The sequence below is a fragment of the Entelurus aequoreus genome, linkage group LG23 (genome assembly GCF_033978785.1).
Source record: "Entelurus aequoreus isolate RoL-2023_Sb linkage group LG23, RoL_Eaeq_v1.1, whole genome shotgun sequence".
Classification (NCBI taxonomy): domain Eukaryota; kingdom Metazoa; phylum Chordata; class Actinopteri; order Syngnathiformes; family Syngnathidae; genus Entelurus; species Entelurus aequoreus.
Genome location: NC_084753.1, coordinates 36,830,528 through 36,853,213, shown reverse-complemented (window position 1 = coordinate 36,853,213; position 22,686 = coordinate 36,830,528). Strand labels below are relative to the sequence as shown.

At 37.8% G+C, this 22,686-nt stretch overlaps 2 protein-coding genes across 4 annotated transcripts in view; both read right to left on the bottom strand.

Moving 5' to 3' along the window:
- LOC133640646 (zinc finger protein OZF-like) overlaps window positions 1–22,686 on the bottom strand; it is a 56,722-nt gene that overhangs the window by 8,184 nt on the left and 25,852 nt on the right. The window lies entirely within an intron of this gene.
- On the bottom strand, window positions 55–20,801 carry LOC133640649 (gastrula zinc finger protein XlCGF57.1-like). 2 transcript variants are annotated; one of them, XM_062034190.1, is made up of 2 exons: window positions 20,394–20,801; window positions 55–2,810 (listed from the first exon to the last, which is right to left on the bottom strand). In XM_062034190.1, exon 2 carries the CDS (start codon window positions 2,758–2,760, stop codon window positions 1,174–1,176), a length of 1,587 nt encoding a protein of 528 aa, XP_061890174.1. In that variant the 5' UTR covers window positions 2,761–2,810; window positions 20,394–20,801; the 3' UTR covers window positions 55–1,173. The 2 variants fall into 2 exon arrangements, with proteins under 2 accessions (XP_061890174.1, XP_061890175.1); XM_062034191.1 differs by lacking the exon at window positions 20,394–20,801 and adding an exon at window positions 14,197–14,273.

The window sequence follows — 22,686 nt, the reverse complement described above, 5'->3', positions numbered from 1 at the left end:
CCCACAAATATTAACTACATTTATTATTGGACCCAACTTTAGTTGAAGCATACATTGTTTATTGCATAAAGGTCTGGGGACATACATATAAAACAATCACACAACAATATTCATAATACAAAAGAGAGTAATAAAGACAATTAACAGAATGGATTATAGAGACCCAACAAAGGATTCATAAAGTCACACATTTTAAAATTGTATAAAAGACAACTGTTCAAATGATGTATAAAGTAAATATTATGCTTCCAGAAGTGGTCCAGAAGATGTTTCAGATGTGAACCAGTAAATATGAACTAAGAGGGATTTATGTGTACTCAAAAGCAAAGGTATGAACACATGTAAAAAAAAAAAGTACAGTATATCATATAAAGGAGTTCATCTATGGAATCATCTACAATTAGAAAATACAAAATGTAACACTTCATTATTTCAAAAAACATATATAAGACACTATTATGAATAAGTATAAAAGTGAATTATGAATATCTACACTTAAAATGTTTATTGTATGTAACATATTTTATGTAGTGTGGCTAGCGCGTCTGCTATACATCTCAAAGTTCTCCTGCTTGTGTCGCTGCAGCCAGCCGCTAATACACTGATCCCACCTACAACTTTCTTCTTTGCAGTCTTCATTGTTCATTAAACAAATTGCAAAAGATTCCCCAACACAGATGTCCAGAATACTGTGGAATTTTGAGATGAAAACAGAGGTTTTTTGTATTGGATTCAACGGTGTACCAATACTTCCGGTTCATCGATTGACGTCACGCGCATACGTCATCATACATAGACGTTTTCAACCGGAAGTTTAGCGGGAAATTTAAAATTGCATTTTATAAGTTAACCCGGCCGTATTGGCATGTGTTGCAATGTTAAGATTTCATCATTGATATATAAACTATCAGACTGCGTGGTCGGTAGTAGTGGCTTTCAGTAGGCCTTTAAATTGTCCTGTTCATTTTAAAGTACACAAATGTGTATATTAACTCATGTACTTGACTGAAATAAAAGCACTAATCTGAAGTATCTAATCTATAAATGTTACAATCATGTTAACAAGATTGTGTTACACACACACACAACAATGATGTCACACATGTTATATGTGCTGATGTTGTTAGAAAGTCAAAGTTAAAGTTTTGAAAGTTTATTTTAAATCCTGCATCTTCATTTGCTGCTGCTGTTCTCACCAGCACACTTGTGTTTCTCACACTGCTTCTCATAAGAGAATCTTTCACCACACACACTGCAACTCCACACTTTCTCTCCTGTGTGTGTTCTCATGTGTAATATATAATATTTTCGGCAACTAAAGCTTTTGTTGCAGCTTGAACAGGAGTATGGTTTTTCACCAGAGTGCGTTCTCATGTGTAATTTTAATGGCGTGTGATCTATAAAACTTTTACCACATACTGAACATATAAAAGGTTTTTCTCCAGTGTGTATTCTCATGTGTACTTTTAAACTTCGACTTACTACAAAACTTTTACCACATTTTGAGCAGGAAAAAGGTTTTTCACCAGTGTGTATTCTCATGTGTGGTTTTAAGTCATGTTTTCGTGCAAATCTTTTACCGCATTCTGAGCAGGTAAAAGGTTTTTCTCCAGCGTGTGTCGTCATGTGCCTTTTCAACTGTTGATTAAGAGTAAAATCTTTACCACAGATTGAACATGAAAAAGGTTTTTCTAAAGTGTGCATTCTCATGTGAAATTTTAATGGCTTGTGATCTATAAAACTTCTACCACATACTGAACATATAAAAGGTTTTTCTCCAGTGTGTATTCTCATGTGTACTTTTAAACTTTGACTTAATACAAAACTTTTACCACATTTTGAGCAGGAAAAAGGTTTTTCACCAGTGTGTTTTCTCATGTGTGGTTTTAAGTCATATTTTCGTGCAAATCTTTTACCGCATTCTGAGCAGGTAAAAGGTTTTTCTCCAGCGTGTGTCGTCATGTGACTTTTCAACTGTCGACTAAGAGTAAAATCTTTACCACAGATTGAACATGAAAAAGGTTTTTCTAAAGTGTGTGTTCTCATGTGTATTTTCAAATGAGCACCTTGTTTAAAACGTTTACCACATTCTGAGCAGAAAAAAGGTTTTTCTCCAGTGTGTGTTCTTATGTGTATTTTCAAATTGCTCCTTTCATTAAAATCTTTACCGCAGATTGAACATGAAAAAGGTTTTTCTCCTGTGTGTGTTCTTATGTGTCTTTCCAAATGGCCCTTTTGATTAAAATCTTTACCGCAGATTGAACATGAAAAAGGTTTTTCTCCAGTGTGTGTTCTCATGTGTATTTTCAAATTACTAGGAGATTTAAAGGTTTTGTCACAGTGAGAACATGTGAAGCGTTTGTTGTCAGTGTGACATGTCTTATCATCTTTAGAGTGTTCATCATCAGTGTCAGGAGAGTGTGACGTTGTGTCCTCACTATCTGATAGTGGAGCTAAGAGCTTGTCTGCTTGTGATCCTCCACAGTGGTCTCCATCAGCTTCTGTTGTCATGTGTTGAGTTGAGCTGCTGCTTGGAGGCTCCGCCTCTCTCTTCTCCTCACTCTCACCTTTGACCTCATCATCTTCACTCTTCACAATCACATGGAACTCCTCCAACCATTCTTGACTAATGCTGTGTTCCTCCTCTTCCTCTTTAAAATGGGAGGTCAGTGGGCTATTTTCTTCCCTTTGCATTTGTAATGTATGTGGCGCCTCTTCTTCTTCCTTAATGTGGAAGGGCTGTGGCTCCTCCTTGTCCATCCTGAAGCTCCACTTGTGTTGCTCAGAGAGAAGATGTTCTTCACAGACGTCTGCAGGACACAAGAAGACAAACATGCTCGAGTGGAGTCCATCTTTGTTCAGTCACATGTTAGGAGCGATACTGATAAGATTTTACCAATTCAGATTTCATTTTCAATTCTGCTTTACGATTCGGTTATTTGTGGACTCACTTTTGCTTTCACATTCAGTAAAAAGGAGAAGAAACAGGTCGATTAGCATCAACTTTGACTAGTTGAGAAGTAACATGAGTGTACAAAGCCAACATCCATCCATCCATCTTCTTCCGCTTATCTGAGGTCGGGTCGCGGGGGCAGCAGCCTAAGCAGGGAAGCCCAGACTTTCCTCTCCCCAGCCACTTCGTCCAGCTCCTCCCGGGGGATCCCGAGGCGTTCCCAAAGCCAACAGTGAGGTCTTAAGAGGCACAGATTTTACGGGTCCCCCATGAGGTGCCAGAGGGCCCTAAGGACAATATTCTGCTTTGAAAATATCTTTCAAATAAAAATATTTTTGCCAAGAAATTAACAAAATACTACACGTTATTTTGGGGCAATTACAAAAGAATGTCCAGTAAAATTCTCAGGGCATTCGATCAATCACAACTGGACTGTTAAACTGAACATATATACTAGGGCTGCAACTAACGATTAATTTGATAATCGATTAATCTGTCGATTATTACTTCGATTAATAATCGGATAACATAGACAAACTACATTTCTATCCTTTCCAGTATTTTATTGAAAAAAACAGCATACTGGCACCATACTTATTTTGATTATTGTTTCTCAGCTGTTTGTACATGTTGCAGTTTATAAATAAAGGTTTATTAAAAAAAATGAAAAAAATAAAAATATATATTATTATTATTTTTTTTTTAAAAAGCCTCTGCGCATGCGCATAGCATAGATCCAACGAATCGATGGCTAAATTAATCGGCAACTATTTTTATAATCGATTTTAATCAATTTAATCGATTAGTTGTTGCAGCCCTAATATATACATAAATATACAGTATATATTAGGGGTGTAACGGTACACAAACATTTCGGTTCGGTACGTACCTCGGTTTAGAGGTCACGGTTCGGTTCATTTTCGGTACAGTAAGAAAACAACAAAATATACGTTTTTTGGTTATTTATTTACCAAATTTGCAAAATATTCCACCAAAAATATTTGTCTTAGTGGAATATTTGATGTGAAGTAATGGGAACCTTGGATAGGTCAATAATTCATAATAACATTGATTTTGATTCAATATTATGTTTTGAGCAATGACAGTTTGAAAGAAAAAAAAAAACAGCTTTGTTTTATTAGTCAACATTGCAACTTTTTCTAAATGACATTTAACCTTTAAGCTTTTTTATTTCACTTTTGTTATGTTTTTGTTTATTTTAATAGTATTTTTAGAATGTGCCGTGGGCCTTTAAAACATTAGCTGTGGGCTGCAAATGGCCTCCGGGGCACACTTTTGACACCCCTGCTATAGATAGTAAAAAAATGTAATCTGATAATTCTATGGATAAAAAGCATGCACGTTTATCATAACTCTCTCACTCGCCCTCTTTCTGTCTCTCCCTCACCAATGCTGCTGCGCGCACAATTTGTTTTGTTTTTAACCTTCTTAACTCTGAACGTACATTGTTAATACACGCAACCATAGCTCGGGGTGCCGGACATTTGGGGCATTTGGGGGGCCCCGCGGGGGAGGGCATGTCCAGTGGGGGGAGGACGTGTGGTCAGGACCTGGCCCGGTTTCGCCGGACATGGCCTCTTTTGCTAACGGGCTGGGATAGACTGGCCGTGTGTCCTCTTTTCGCCGGGCGTGTCCTCTTTTGCGGAGCTGTCGGGGCGGAGTTTCTTGGATGCCTCAGGTGTCCGGCATTTTGAGTATTGTTTACACAATGTGCAGTACGCTACTTAATATGTCCGTGTGGAAACTCGTTCGGTACACCGCCGCACCGAACCGGAACCCCCGTACCGGAACCCCCGTACCGAAACGGTTCGATAAAATACCTGTACCATTACACCCCTAGTATTTATATATATACATATCCCGCCTTCCACCCGATTGTAGCTGAGATAGGCTCCAGCACCATCCGCGACTCCGAAAAAGATACGCAGTAGAAAATGGATGAATGGATATATATACATATACACATGCATATATACAGTTGCGATCAAAAGTTTACATACACTTGTAAAGAACATCATGTCATGGCTGTCTTGAGTTTCCAATCATTTCTACAACTCTTATTTTTTTTGTGATAGAGTGATTTGAGCACATACTTGTTGGTCACTAAAAACATTCATGAAGTTTGCTTCTTTTATGAATTTATTATGGGTCTACTGAAAATGTGACCAAATCTGCAGGGGTCAAAAGTATACATACAGCAATGTTAAAGGCCTACTGAAAGCCACTACTACCGACCACGCAGTCTGATAGTTTATATATCAATGATGAAATCTTAACATTGCAACACATGCCAATACGGCCGGGTTAATTTATAAAGTGCAATTTTAAATTTCCCGCTAAACTTCCGGTTGAAAACGTCTTTGTATGATGACGTATGCGCGTGACGTCACTAGATAAACGGAAGTATTGGTACACCTTTGAATCCAATACAAAAAAGCTCTGTTTTCATCTCAAAATTCCACAGTATTCTGGACATCTGTGTTGGTGAATCTTTTGCAATTTGTTTAATGAACAATGGAGACTGCAAAGAAGAAAGCTGTAGGTGGGATCGGTGTATTAGCGGCGGACTACAGCAACACAACCAGGAGGACTTTGACTTGGATAGCAGACACGCTAGCCGACGCTAGCCGCCGACCGCACGGATGATCGGGTGAAGTCCTTCGTCCTTCCGTCGATCGCTGGAACGCAGGTGAGCACGGGTGTTGATGAGCAGATGAGGGCTGGCTGGCGTAGGTGGAGCGCTAATGTTTTTATTATAGCTCTATGAGGTCCCGTTGCTAAGTTAGCTTCAATGGCGTCGTTAGCAACAGCATTGTTAATCTTCGCCAAGCTGGAAAGCATTAACCGTGTATTTACATGTCCAGGGTTTAATAGTATTGTTGATTTTCTGTCTATCCTTCCAGTCAGGGGTTTATTTATTTTGTTTATATCTGCATTTGAGCCCGATGCTATCACGTTAGCTCCGTAGCTAAAGTGTTTCGCCGATGTATTGTCATGGAGATAAAAGTCACTGTGAATGTCCATTTCGCGTTCTCGACTCTCATTTTCAAGAGGATATAGTATCCCAGGTGGTTTAAAATACAAATCCGTGATCCACAATAGAAAAATGAGAGAGTGTGGAATCCAATGAACCCTTGTACCTAAGTTACGGTCGGAGCGAAAAAAGATACGTCCTGCACTGCACTATAGTCCTTCACTCTCACTTTCCTCATCCACGAATCTTTCATCCTTGCTCAAATTAATGGGGTAATCGTCGCTTTCTCTGTCCGAATCTCTCTCGCTGCTGGTGTAAACAATAAGGAAATGTGAGCAGCACTCCAGCTTGTGACGTCACGCTACTTCCGGTAGGGGCAAGGCTTTTTTTTATCAGCGACCAAAAGTTGCAAACTTTATCGTCGTTGTTCTATACTAAATCCTTTCAGCAAAAATATGGCAATATCGCGAAATGATCAAGTATGACACATAGAATGGATCTGCTATCCCCGTTTAAATGTAAAAAAATCATTTCAGTAGGCCTTTAATATTTGCTTACATGTCCTTTGGCAAGTTTCACTGCAATAAGGCGCTTTTGGTTGCCATCCACAAGCTTCTGCTTGAATTTTTGACCACTCCTCTTGACTAAATTGGTGCAGTTCAGCTAAATGTGTTGGTTTTCTGACATAAGACTTGTTTCTTCAGCATTGTCCACACGACTTTGGGAAGGCCATTCTAAAACCTTAATTCTAGCCTGATTTAGACATTCCTTGACCACTTTTGACGTGTGTTTGGGGTCATTGTCCTGTTGGAACACCCAACTGTGCCCAAGACCCAACCTCCGGGCTGATGATTTTAGGTTGTCCTGAAGAATTTGGAGGTAAACCTCCTTTTTTATTGTCCCATTTAAAGCACCAGTTCCATTGGCAGCAAAACAGGCCCAGAGCATAATACGACCACCACCATGCTTGACGGCAGGGATGGTGTTCCTGGGATTAAAGGCCTCACCTTTTCTCCTCCAAACATATTGCTGGGTATTGTGGCCAAACAGCTCCATTTTTATCTTATCTGACCACAGAACTTTCCTCCAGAAGGTCTTATCTTAGTCCATGTGAGGTCAGATGAAACAAAAATTGAGCTGTTTGGCCACAATACATTACATTATATACATTACAATCAATTGAAATCGGTACGATACCACCTTTGAAAAGCACCGCTTCCGCTCTTTCATCTGAGTGACTACAGGGTCGAGGCGCACACACAAAGTGCATACAAGCAATAACATCTTGAAGAGGAAGAAAGGCAAAAAACTACAATTCTACTGGTTAATAATGAGGGTGTGAAGTACAATATGGAGGTATTTGGGCTTCAAAACTAACAATAAAGGTGACGCTTTAAACAAGGAGGCACCGCGTTGCAAGTACTGTTTTACACCTTTCCTCCTGGGATGTTCACTTCTCCTTTATTTAACTGCAAACTGTATCAGTGTTCAATTACCGTATTTTCCGCACTCTAAGGCCACTGCTAGGCCACAACATTAGGTACACCTGCAGACTGCAGCACGGATTTCATATTTCATTCATTCACAACTCCTCCAACACGAACATTACTGTTTTTGCACTTTTGTCTTCTTTTTAAGTAACTTTTTTTAAATAGATTCAATCTTGCACGTGGAAACTTTAAGTGTGGGCTTTAGTTGATACAACACTCCCGTCAGGGGGTGCATTCTACGCCGGGGGTGCATTATCCGGCGCAACACCTGAGACTTTGACTGTTTTTCGCTGGCTTTGGATGAGAGCTGCGATGTACGTGACACCGCCCAGCTGCTCATCTTCTTACGTGGGATAACTACAGACTTTCAAATCACGCAGGAGCTGGCAGCCATGCAGTCAATTAAAGAGACAACCACAGGTAATGACTTGTTCACACAGGTAAATGCGTGTTTGGACATGTTAGGACTGCAACTGGACAAGCTGGCAGGTGTGACAATCCAACCCAATCCACTTTATTTATACAGCACATTTAAACAACAAAATGTTTCCAAAGTGCTGCACAACAATATTAAAAACAATATTCAAATATTATCCATAGCTCCACCAATGACTGAATAAAAACAAATAATTACATATAAAACCAATATAAAAACCAATATAAAATAAATATGATTAAAAACGATTTTTAACAACAGATGGTTGTCCAAATCTGACGGGGAAAAATGTTGGATAATGCAGGATAAAGTGACATAAATGAACCATGTGCAGAAACGGACATTTTTGCATTGTATTATACATCAGGAAGTGTTGTGTAAGACAGTGTTAAAAATAAAACCATCGAAAGCAATCTGCTTTTGTATAAAGTTAAGTTAGGTTAAATGAAATTATTAATATTATTATTATTATTATTTATCTTACGGTATATCAAAAATAATATTGAGCAAAATTTAATTGAAATATTGTCGGTGTGGCCCTCCTGCAGTGCTCGGTTGCTTATGCGGCCCCCGGTAAAAATTAATTGCCCACCCCTGTCCTATAATCATGTTTATTGTATGTATGTCCTATAATAATGTTTATTGTGTGTATGTCCTATAATCATGTTTATTGTGTGTATGTCCTTTAATAATGTATATTGTGTTTATGTCCTATAATCATGTTTATTGTGTGTATGTCCTATGAAAATGTTTGTGTGTATGTCCTATAATCATGTTTATTGTGTGTATGTCCTATAAAAATGTTTGTGTGTGTATGTCCTATAATCATGTTTATTGTGTGTATGTCCTTTAATAATGTATATTATGTTTATGTCCTATAATCATGTTTATTGTGTGTATGTCCTATACAAATGTTTGTGTGTGTATGTCCTATAATCATGTTTATTGTGTGTATGTCCTTTAATAATGTATATTATGTTTATGTCCTATAATCATGTTTATTGTGTGTATGTCCTTTAATAATGTATATTATGTTTATGTCCTATAATCATGTTTGTGTGTATGTCCTATAAAAATGTTTGTGTGTATGTCCTATAATCATGTTTATTGTGTGTATGTCCTATAATAATGCTTGTTGTGTGTATGTCCTACAATAATGTTTATTGTGTGTATGTCCTATGAAAATGTTTGTGTGTATGTCCTATAATCATGTTTATTGTGTGTATGTCCACCATTGTTGAAGGTCAGTTATTTTCATGTTGCTGCTGACATTTAAAGGCCTACTGAAATGAATGTTTTTTATTTAAACGGGAATAGCAGATCCATTCTATGTGTCATACTTGATCATTTTGCGATATTGCCATATTTTTGCTGAAAGGATTTAGTATAGAACAACGTCGATAAAATTTGCAACTTTTGGTCTCTGATAAAAAAAAACCTTGCCCCTACCGGAAGTAGCGTGACGTAGTCAGTTGTTCACTCACTCATATTTTCCTATTGTTTTCAACGCAGCTAGAGCTATTCGGACCATTACCCCATTAATTTGAGCGAGGATGAAAGATTTGTGGACGAGGAACGTTAGAGTGACGGACTAGAATGCAGTGAAATACATATTTTTTTTCGCTCTGACCGTAACTTAGGTACAAGCTGACTCATTGGATTCCACACTCTCCTTTTTCTATTGTGGATCACGGATTTGTATTTTAAACCACCTGGGATACTATATCCTCTTGAAAATGAGAGTCGAGAACGCGAAATGGACATTCAGTGCCTTTTATCTCCACGACAATACATCGGCGAAACACTTTAGCTACGAGCTAACGTGATAGCATCGTGCTTTAACTGCATATAGAAACAAAAAAAATAAACCCCTGACTGGAAGGATAGATAGAAAATCAACAATACTATTAAACCGTGGACATGTAACTACACGGTTAATGCTTTCCAGGCTGGCGAAGGTTAACAATGCTGTGCTAACGACGCCATTGAAACCTACTTAGCAACCGGACCTCACAGAGCTATGCTAAAAACATTAGCTCTCCACCTACGCCAGCCAGCCTTCATCTGCTCATCAACACCCGTGCTCACCTGCGTTCCAGCGATCGACGGAAGGACGAAGGACTTCACCCGATGCGTTTGGCGGCCCGGAAACATAGGAAGTCAAGGTGAGGTCGCCGGCTAGCGCGTCTGCTCTCCAACAAAGTCCTCCTGGTTGTGTTGCTGTAGTCCGCTGCTAATACACCGATCCCACCTACAACTGTCTTCTTTGCAGCCTTCATTGTTCATTAAACAAATTGCAAAAGATGTCCAGAATACTGTGGAATTATGAAATGAAAACAGAGCTTTTTGTATAGGATTCTACGGGGTACCATAACTTCCGTTTAACTGACTAAGTCACGCGCATACGTCATCATACCGCAACGTTTCAGCCGGATATTTCCCGGGAGATTTAAAATGTCACTTTATAAGTTAACCCGGCCGTATTGGCATGTGTTGCAATGTTAAGATTTCATCATTAATATATAAACTATCAGACTGGTCGGTAGTAGTGGCTTTCAGTAGGCCTTTAAATAAGTCCTCTTAAACCAGGGCACTTAATTTCAATGTTTTTTAAAGAACATTGGAGATTTAATTGGACTTTTCTTATATTAATTTCAAGGCTTTTATTTTTTTTCTTCAATCCAATCCAATTTATTTATATAGCACATTTAAACAAACAAAACGTTTCCAAAGTGCTGCACAACAATATTAAAAACAATATTAGAATATTATCCTTAGCTCCACCAATGACCAGTGTTTCCCACACATTCATTTATTTGTTGCGGCCCGCCATGAAAGAATTAAGGCCGCCACAAGAAACATTTTTAAATTTTTTATTTTTTTTGTCCTGTCCAGCTTCTCAGGCAAATCATATAGTTGATGTAGATGCCATATAGGCTGTTCAGATTTACTTTACAAAAGAGAAGTGTAGGATCAAGATTTTTGGAGCTCTTTGTTGAGTGGATCAGATGTTTGATGAAGCTTTGTGTCTATCTACCAGAGGTGTGGACTCGAGTCACATGACTTGGACTCGAGTCAGACTCGAGTCATGAATTTGATGACTTTAGACTCGACTTGACAAAATGTAAAGAGACTTGCAACTCGACTGAGACTTTAACATCAATGACTCGTGACTTCACTTGGACTTGAGCCTTTTGACTTGACATGACTTGCTACTTTCCCCAAAACCCAAACCTTAAAAAGTTATTTGGGAGCGCTCCGTATCTTTCATTTTATACGTCTGTGTCTATCAGCGTGTGTGCTGCTTGTCAGCGTGTGTGCTGTCAGTACAACAGCCAATCAAATTAAATATACGTTGTTTTCATCCCACAGCTCTCATCCAATCCAATTGCAGGACAACCACCGAACATGAGTTGTCAAACAATGCGGCAGTGAGAAACAATTATGCCAAAGTTGGTTTCGTTCGGGTATAAAAACTACGACTTTGTCAACAAAAAACGAATTGCCGTATGCAAATCACGCAGTTCGAATATTACAGACGGAGACGCAACAACTTCCAACTTCGTTCGACATTTGAAGTTGCACAAAGAAGGGTAAGTTTTGAATGTAAGATAACGTTTATTGGCTAAGTAACATGACTTTTATTTGCTGTGTAGTTAAATCAGTGAGGCTGTAAACTCACTGCTAACGTTATAACCATAGACATCTTATAAGGGTACGCAGCATTGAGCGCTACTGCCTACTGGCGCAGACGAGACGCGGAGCCGCCATCTTGGAGTGGTGATCCGCTCCACTCAGTGCAATTCATTTGTCAGGAGCAATGAACTGTCAGCGCATTTAATTCATCTTACCTCACTGAATACCACTGATTTTCACGCATTTTTTTGGTCATACGTGTAGCTATGATAACGGACACATGTTTTGGCGTTTTTATTATTCATAGTTTGCTTAACAGTAATATAATATTCTTATACGCTATAAGTGACCAGACGTCCGAGATCAAAACTGGGAATATAATCCCAGAGAAAGGGGAAAAAAACGGTCAGCTATTTTTAAATTGAAGAAACAATATGATTAGATTATATATACATGCGTATATCCTACATAAACAATATATGAATACATTAGATATCTATATATTTTAGGGACCTATAGACTGTATCTCTGTTGCTGCAGCAGCAGAGAGTTTATTCTGTCTTGACACTTTGTATTGATATTTTGTATTACATTCTTCCCTTAAATGATCATGTTTACAGTGATTGTTTTATATCTATTTTTTATGTATGTCGCTTTGGATAAAAGCGTCTGCCAAATACTTAAACATATATAAACACCTGAAAGTCTTTATATCAGCTAAAACCACCAATCTGTTTCACTGGATTCAGAATAAAACCAAATGATGTCTTACCCAACAATGTTAGTATTTGAATATTGTTACTTGAAGACTTATTCCTGGTTACAATTATACTGTTAAGAAAGTATTGTCTTATACTTTGCCTAAAATGAGAATGCATCATAATCAGTGGCGGCTGGTGAATTTTGTTTTAGGTGGGGCTGAAAGTTTGTAAACCAAACCCCTGTAGGGGCGTCATCCTCCCCCAGAAGATTTATTTGTGATTCTCACATACAAATATTGAAGATCTTTGCTCCTTCTCAACTTTGTGGTAGTGTTATTTTCATAAAATACAACCAATAGTATGTTAATGTTTGTTTTTGCAAATGTGTTTATTCTGTAAAGGAATGAGTTAAATGTTTAAAATTGTTTAAACTATTAAAATGACTGGTTAATAGTGCTATTATGAATTGCAATGTCAGCACCATTTTTTTCCCTGCAATTTCAAATGCACTTGTTTTAATAAATAAATACAGCGTTTTAAAAGCATACACAATCTGTGTAAAAATATTAGTCTGTGGTTAAAAGGACTTGAAAGAACTCGAAACTCAAAATGCAGGACTTGGGACTTGACTTGAGACTTTCTAGTCTTGACTTTGGACTTGACTCGGGACTTGCCTGTCTTGACTCGGGACTTGACTCGAGACTTGAGGGCAAAGACTTGAGACTTACTTGTGACTTGCAAAGCAATGACTTGGTCCCACCTCTGCTATCTACCACCACTACTGTTTTATGTTTATTTGTTACTGACTGTGGCAGGACACCTCTGCCTCTGTTTCACTTTATGTTGCTGGTAAATAATATGGTTGTAGTAGTAGGCTAAAGTTAAATTATTTAGTATGCACTAATTAAAGGGGCAGAGCTTTAAGAGACATTTTAGCTTTTATATTTTTATAAGATATATTTTTTGTAAGAACCACAATTAATAAATATATTTCAGTGATAAACTTATTGTTTAAATCTGTATATAAATATGTACATAAAGTGTTGTAATTATATTGTAAAATGGATGGATGGATGGACGTTTAAAACATAACTGTTATTATTAATTAGTAAGTATACATTTTTTGAGCCTTTTCAGAGAAAATCTTATCATTGTAGTCAAATATGGAAATTACTCGATGATGTCATGGTGACCACGCCCATAGCCATGCCAATAGCCATGCCCCCACCGCCACAGGTATCTTGGCAGTTTATGGGAAACACTGATGACTGAATAAAAACAAAAAATAAATACATATAAAACCAATATATATTTAAAAAAAAAATATATATATATATATATATATATATATATATATATATATATATATATATATATATATATATATATATATATATATATATATATATATATATATATATATATATATATAAAATACATATGATTAAAAATGATATTAAAGGGTAAAACCAATTAAAACAGTAAATAAAAATCAAAATTTTAAAAACACAGAGGACAACAGAGAACCACACAACTCACGTAGTGTTAAAAGCCAAAGAATAAAAGTGGGTCTTAAGACGAGACTTAAAACACTCCACTGTGGGAGCAGTTCGAGCATGGAGGGGCAGAATGTTCCAGAGCTTAGGGCCGACCACAGAGAAGGCCCTGTCTCCCCTGGTTTTAAGTCTGATCTTGGGCACCACGAGCTGGAGCTGGCTCTCGGACCTCAGAGCGCGCACAGGATTGTAAATTTTGGCCATAATACTTTTTTCTTGTCTCAAAACCCCTCTTAGGTTGGGATCCTATAATACAAAACCTACTTTTCTTTCTTGTTGGTACTTGGTTTATTTGGATTCAGGAATTATCTTTTTTTAGAATGCTTTTTGATCCGAAACGATACAGTTAGTTGAAAATTCAGTGCATAAAAACGCAGTTAAAAAAAATGCAGTGCTGAAAAATGTGCTACTTCAAAAAGCAAGACTCACTTCCGTTACAAGACTGAAACCATGGAGCCTGTCTCAGAAGCAGCCAATGAGGTGTCAAGTTTGAAGTCACGTGACTGGGGTCTTGCAAAACAGCACAAAAAAGGCAATTAACTTTGCTACCTGGGGATAATACAACATAATTAACATTTAAATGCTGCCTGCTGGATGTTTTCAAACTATAGAAATGATTCCAATGGTTAAAATCTGCACTTTTGAGTGACATACGAGTTAGTAGGTGTCATGACATGCAGTTCAAGTGACTGTGGTACACAATGTGACCAGCAGATGGTGCTGGATAATGATGTTCAAGTAAACGTAAGGAAGAAGACACACAGACGTGATCCCATGTACAAATATCGCGACATGCTAATTTAGCCGCTATCAAAACAACTAGCCCGTCACTGCTGATTTCATTTCAACAATTAAAAATAGGAACTTGATAGTAAATAAAGCCACGTTTCCACTGCTGGATGCTGTGTTCAATCGTGTCCATGATGTTTTAACGTTTAGGGGACGTGCTGTCATGAAATAAATAAAACATATTCCGGTGGTGGTGGTCAATGTCACTTACAATTGTTTTTACAAAGGTGCTTTTGAAACGTCACATTCTGTGATATTTGAATATTTTATTAATGTTTTGTATAAAAACTAGCTTACATAGGAGTAAAAGGGAACAAGAATATAAACATGAACAAGGGGTAGATTTAAAAAATCAGAGAGTATTATGGCCACTATTTCAATCACTTTCACTCTTCTGTCATTGCAATGAATGACGTAAGGGGGCGCCACTGACTCACATCATGTGATTTATTTTTTAAATGTTGATTTTTTTTTTTAAACAAGCGACTTACTTATTTTTCACGGAGCCACTAAAGGGACATGGGGACAATTTTATTTTGTATATATATCTCGTGTGCACCAGATAGTTTCTGGTGCGCACGAGAAAGCATTGGATGCGTGCGCATGGTTTGAGGTCTGTGTGAAAATGCCAGTTCAGGAGTTAATTGGGCTGTATTTCCAACTAGGACTTTCCCCCATGTCCCTTTAGGTGTGTTGTGGCAAAATGTGAATGCTTGCCAAAAATGTATTTCCTTCGCTGAACCTGCATTTTTGGCTTGGTGTGTCCGCAGCGGATTACTAGGTGTAAGACAAACACTTTATCTTCCTGGTTATTGTATTGCTACGTTTTTGACATTATTTAAGACTTTATCGTGCCTGGAAAAGGACAGTTTGCCTCTGGTATTGATGAGATTTAAAGGAGTGTTGTTAGTCCCATGTTGATGTGATAAAACCTCTTTCTTGTTTGGAAGATACACACAATTGTAACTGTTATTTCTTCCTGCACATAATAAATATGTACAACGTGTTTGGATGTATTCATTTATGTAAAATTGTCATTAAATGTAATATTGCCTGACAAAAAGTGATTTGACGTAATATTTTTGTTATTTACACATCACATATTTACACACGGGTATTTTACTAGAATACCGTTATGAGCATTACATATATCAAAATCAAGTACCTACTGTACTGTTTACTTGTTGAAATACCCTTTTTAGAGCAAATAGCAACCCAAATAGCCACTTTGTTGCTGCCAAAAATGTATTTTAAGTAATATTTTAATATTGACACATCTTATCCAAGGCTGAAACGACGCGTCGACATAGTCGACGTCATCTGTTACGTAAATACGTCGACGCCGTTTTTGTGCGTCGACGCGTCGCATATTTACGTCACACTACCGTCATGGCGAAGCGCAAAGCAGACGATCAAAGCAGACAATGCGAGCGGTGCGAGCGAGGGGGAAAAAGCATGCCAAAAGTGGTCAAAAGTGTGGGAGTATTTCAATAAACGGCCTAATAATGTTGTTGTATGCACACTGTGTCGAGCGTAAATGGCCTATCATAGCAGCACAACGGCTATGAATGAACATTTGAAAAGAAAACCATCAACTAGTCAATCGTCCGCGTTAGCATACGTTGTCCTCATTACACAAAAACATGAATGTGACATTTGTATCTGCTAGGAGTGTAACGGTACGTGTTTTGTATTGAGCCGTTTCGGTACGGGGCTTTCAGTTCGGTACGGGGGTGTACCGAACGAGTTTCTAAGCTAAAGCTAAAGTGTTAACAAGCTGCTTTGCTCCGTCTGCCTCTGTTTAAGCATGCAGCATTGTCCCACCCACACAACCATCTGATTGGTACACACGAAGCATTATCAGCCAATCAGCAGTGCGTATTCAGAGCGCATGTAGTCAGCGCTTCAGCGTGGAGCAGATAGGTGTTTAGCAGGTGAGCATCAGGCAGCGGACTCTCCCCAAATGATAATAAACACCTCCCAGTCAACTACTAGTAACATCACTATGAGCCCGTTGACCTTCTAGAAATATAAACTGCAGCTGAGCTCACTCGCAGTCCTGGCTTGAGGTGAAGGCTAATTACCTCTCAGTTCCAGCCACATCGACGACCCCTTCTGAGCGCCTATTTTCAGCTGCTGGGAATATTGTAAACAAGAAAAGAACCAGAGCATGTGCACATGCTAACCTTTCTTCATTACAACTGTTAGTCACTCACTGGAATGAGTAGAATTGGTTATTGTGTACTGTGTTGGACTGGATGTTTATTTTGCACATTTTAAAAGCAATACTTAATGTTTACAGTGCTCCAGAATATTTAGATTGGCACTTTTTTGTATTGGATGTTTATCTTTATTTTTGCACATTTTAGCAAATAAGCAATACTTTCACTTTTGTTGAAATGTTTACACTGTTGTTACAGAATATTTATTTTTGCACTTTTTTGTATTGGATGTTTATCTTCATTTTTGCACATTTTAAAGCAAAATAAGCAATACTTTTACTTTTGAAATGCTTATACTATTGCAGAATATTAAGATTTGCACTGGATGTTGACTTTTATATTTGCACATTAAAAAGCAAATAAGCTACTTTTAATTTTGTTAAATGTTAAAAGTTTTAATTGTTACAGAATATTTAGTCATGTTGTTGTCAATGTTGACTGAGTGGCGATACTTATTTTTTTTTGTAAATAAAAGTCATGCCTTTTGAAAAAACGGGCCTACATTTATTTTTTCATCTTCATTTTGAATAAAAAAAATAATCGGTAAAAGGAAAAATAATCTATAGATGAATCGAAAAAAGTAATCTATAGATTAACCGATTAATCGAAAAAATAATCTATAGATTAATCGATACAAAAATAATCATTAGCTGCAGCCTTAATCTTATCTCTGCATATTCTACTGGAATACCCGTATGGGCATTACATATATATAAATCAAGTACCAACTGTACTGTTTACTTGTTGAAATACCCTTTACAAAGCTAAAAACTACCAAAACGACCACTTTGCTGCTGCCAAAAATTGATTTCAAGTAACATTTTGATATTGACACAACTCATCTCTGCATATTTTACTAGAATACCCTTATGAGCATTACATATATCAAAATCAAGTACCTACTGTACTGTTTACTTGTTGAAATACCCTTTTTTAGAGCTAAAACCTACCCAAAAGGCCACTTTGCTGCTGCCAAAAAATTGATTCCAGATAATATTAACAATAATAACAAAATGTCAAAGCATTTCTCTAAAACACAATATTATACATTCTGAAAATGTAAACGATAGCAAGAATATACCTACAAATTTCAGAAAATTTCACGAGCAAACACTGATTTTAAAAGGTTTTTACTGTACCAATCTTCATGGTGCTTTTGTTGACCAGAGAGGTGATTCTATAGAGAAATCTCAACCAACCAACGAGATTTCTCTATAGAATCTCCTCTCTGGTCAAAAAAAGCACCATGAAGATTCTAGCGGGAACTCTCATTCAACACTTTTTCGATTACGCATGCACCTCCTGGTACCTTAGCACATCCAAAACCCTCAAATCTAGACTCCAAACATCCCAGAACAAGCTAGTCAGATTACTTCTAGACCTCCACCCCAGATCACACCTCACTCCTACTCACTTCTCCAAAGTGGGCTGGCTCAGGGTGGAGGACAGAGTAAAACAACTTGCACTGAGCCTAGTCTATAAAATCCGCTACACCTCCCTGATACCGAAGTACATGTCAAACTACTTCCTTAACGTAAATGACCGCCATAACCACAACACCAGGAGGAGCTCCACTAACCACGTTAAACCCAGATTCCGAACTAACAAAGGTCTTAACTCATTCTCCTTCTATGCCACATCAATATGGAATGCACTCCCAACAGGTGTAAAAGAAAGGGCATCTCTATCCTCCTTCAAAACCGCACTAAAAGAACACCTCCAGGCAGCTACAACCCTAAACTAACACCCTCCCTTCTACATTCTACCTCTCCGGATTGTAAATAATCAAATGTAAATAATCAAATGTAGATACTTATTCTTATACTTTCTGATCTCTCTCTCTATGTCCACTACTTGCTGTACATATCCTACCAAGTCAGACCTACACTGTTTCAATGTCCATTTCTCTGATGATGCATTTGTTGATGACTGAAGTGTTGATATCAACCAAACCTAACCCCCCCCCCCCCTCCACATCCCACACCCCGGATTGTAAATAATGTAAATAATTCAATGTATATACTCTGATGATGATTATCTTGTGTGATGACTGTATTATGATGATAGTATATATCTGTATCATGAATCAATTTAAGTGGACCCCGACTTAAACAAGTTGAAAAACTTATTCGGGTGTTACCATTTAGTGGTCAATTGTACGGAATATAATGGTCTGACTCACTGTCTTACGGATTACCTCAACTTCTGCGTAGACGTGACCTGCCCTGCTAAGACTGTTCGGTGCTACCCTAATAACAAACCCTGGGTAACACAGGAGGTTAAAGCTGTCCTCAACAAGAAGAAAGCTGCCTTCAGGAGTGGAGACAGGGAGGCAATGAGAGCAGCACAGCGGGAGGTGAGGAAGGCTAAGGACAGCTACAGGAAGAAGCTGCAGCAGAACAACATGAGGGAGGTCTGGGAAGGTGTGAAAACCATCACAGGCCACAAGACAAAGACCAGAGCAGTAGGGGGGACAATAGAGAGGGCCAATGAGTTGAATAACTTCTTCAACCGGTTCAACCAGCTCGTGTCCTCCCCACCCCCCACTCCTCATCGCAGCCACCCCCTCTTCTTCTCCCCTCAACACACCTCCCCCCCAGCAATGGCTGCACCCTCCTCCTCCTCCTCCACCACCTCTAGCAGACATTAGTCATCTCTGTGGACCAGGTCAGAGGTCAACTGAGGAAGCTGGATCCTAGAAACTAACTGGTGCGCACCCGAATCTATCTGGTGTGCACCAGATACATATCTAACAAAAATTGTACCCATGGCCCTTGAGGGGCTCCGTAATTTTTAAATGATCAGCATGTCATCTTTTATGTGACATTGTTATTCAAATAAAGATGACAAAATAGAAAACTATGGTAGTGACAACATGCAGGAACATAACTGACGTAAAACAAGTAAAAAGGAAGTGACGTTGTCTTTGCGCACGCATGCATTGATCATGTCTTCCTGAACCGATCGTGCAGAGATGCTAAAACTGTGGTACGTGTACCACTAGTGGTACGCGGGCATCACCTAGTGGTACGCAAAATATTATTAATTATTTAAGTACAGTGTTTTATTTTCCTACATGCAAACACAGTGTTACTGTTAAAACTGTCTGTAATGTTACAGTAACTAAAAATATTAAATATACTTGTTACATAACGTGTCTTCATTGTTTTTTATGAACAATTAAGGATGCTACTGTATTTTAATGTTGTTCATGATGGTGGTACTTGGTGAAAAAAGTTTGACAACTACTGACGTAGTGACATTGTAAACTACATTGGCAGACACCATTTTGTTATACCCAATACATTGCGCTTCCAACGAGATCCCGTTGTACACGTTATTTCCAAAGCAGGGGCCCCATCCACATATACAATACTAGTACATACCTGATGAAAAACAACATTATTTTTGTTATTTTAATTATAAGTGTGCCAAATCACCTTTATTTGAACATTATCTAATGGAAATGACTGCTGTCTGATTATCACATTATTAACACAATAACAATCATGTGTCTGAGTACACCTATTAATCAAGATTAATCTAACACGTCATGTTCATGTTAATGATGAAATATAAAGTTAGTAAACATGTGAGAGTAAGAAGTAAACAAACCTGTTCTGTGTAACACAACTTGAGCTTTCTTGAAAACAGCCTCCAGTAGTTGACGTAGTCTTTTGTTCTCTTCTTTGTCGAGAAAGTTCCTCTTTGAACTCTGCTATCGTTCTTACGCACAATCACAACACTTTACACTCACTCTTGATCTTCACTAAGCGATGTGTTGATCAAATCCGCGTCTCTTTGTTAGCAGCTAACAAGCTAAGCTAACTAGCGCGCTAAGCTAACTAGCATGCTAAGCCAACTAGCGCGCTAAAACAACTAGCAAGCTAAGCGGGCCTAATAATGTCCAAAGTTGACTGAGACGAGTGGAGTCTATCCTGACACGGAGGATGAATAAAGTGTAGTTAGTAGCGATGTGAGGAGATGTGCCGAGGCTTAGAAGCGTGTGTGGAGTAAAGGAGGACTTTGCTGCAAAGCGCATATCCTCCACGCATGCGTCACTTAGGGGCGGGGCCAATGAGTCATAGTGATGGGCAAGACATGAACGATTCATTCTAAATGTATGTTTTCATGGTGTCTACACAAAAAAGCATGGATTAATTGATTGAGACTTTTATTAGTAGGTTGCACTGTGAAGTACATATTCCGTACAATTGACCACTAAATGGTAACACCCGAATAAGTTTTTCAACTTGTTTAAGTCGGGGTCCACTTAAATTGATTCATGATACAGATATATACTATCATCATAATACAGTCATCACACAAGATAATCACATTGAATTATTTACATTATTTACAATCCGGGGTGTGGAGGGGGGGGGGGGGTTAGGTTTGGTTGTTATCATCAGTCATCAACAATTGAGAACAGAGAAATGGATATTGGAACAGTGTAGGTCTGACTTTGTAGGATATGTACAGCAAGTAGTGTACATAGAGAGAGAGAGAGAGAGAGAGAGAGAGAGAGAGAGAGAGAGAGAGAGAGAGAGAGAGAGAGAGAGGGAGAGAGAGAGAGAGGGGGAGAGAGAGAGAGAGATAAGAAGTATAAAAAGTATCTGCATTTGATTGTTTACATTTGATTATTAACAATCCGGGGAGGGTGTTAGTTTAGGGTTGTAGCTGCCTGGAGGTGAACTTTTATTGCGGTTTTGAAGGAGGATAGAGATGCCCTTTCTTTTATACCTGTTGGGAGCACATTCCACATTTTTGAGTTGAGTTGAGTTTGAGTTTATTTCGAACATGCAAGCATACAACATGATACATCACAATTTCCAGTTTCTCTTTTCAACATGTTCGAAAAGGAGTAGGAAGAAGCAGAGCTTATTTAATCCTACCCCTTTTCTGTACATAACAGTTGCTAAAACTTTTTGTTCACTTCCTGTTCACAATTTATTCACAATAAAGTCCATAATTAATCACAATAAAAATAAATAAATAAATAATAGTAAGAATTTAATAATAATAATTGGTGAAGTAAGTCATATTTCATATGATGAGATAAGTAAGATTACTTTAAGAATGAATGAATGGATGGATGAAATAAATTGAGAATGTTTGTCATGGTTCTTCTTCTTTGTACTTTGTAAACACTTTAAGTTTGAAGAGTTTCTTGAAGTGGATCATATTAGTACATTGTTTGATTGCTTTGCTTAATCCATTCCAGCATTTAATTCCACATATTGATATACTGAAGGTCTTAAGTGTTGTACGTGCAAACAAATGTTTTAAATTACGTTTTTCTCTAATATTATATTTCTCCTCTTTTTTTGAGAAGAATTGTTGTATATTCTTGGGTAGCAGGTTATAGTTTGCTTTGTGCATAATTTTAGCTGTTTGCAAATTCACTATGTCGTGGAATTTCAGTATTTTTGATTCAATAAATAAAGGGTTTGTATGTTCTCTATATCCAACATTATGTATTATTCTAACTGATCTTTTTTGTAACACCGTTAATGAATGAAGTGTACTTTTGTAATTATTTCCCCATATTTTCTACACATTGATGTGGCATAGAAAGAGAATGAATTAAGACCTTTGTTAGATCGGAATCTGGGTTTAACGTGGTTAGTGGCAACGGCAACAAATGATCGGTCGTCTGTTTACAGGAGAGTGTGGGTGAGCCACACACCTTTTATCTTAGCTCAGGAATGCATGGGGGAAGGGTTGGAGACAAGCGGGAAACTCTTATTTAGGAAAAGTGTAGCTGCTGACAGAAGTACATTGTATATATGTTATATAATTCATAGTTGGTTAGAGTAAATAAATACAATGTATAAATATAAATTCATATTTACATATAATTTCCCACCTCCAAAGACATGCACCTGGGGATAAGTTGATTGGCAAC

Bases quoted from the DNA above. Each gene is read 5' to 3' on its own strand.
- LOC133640649 (XM_062034190.1), bottom strand. From the start codon at position 2,760: ATGGACAAGGAGGAGCCACAGCCCTTCCACATTAAGGAAGAAGAAGAG.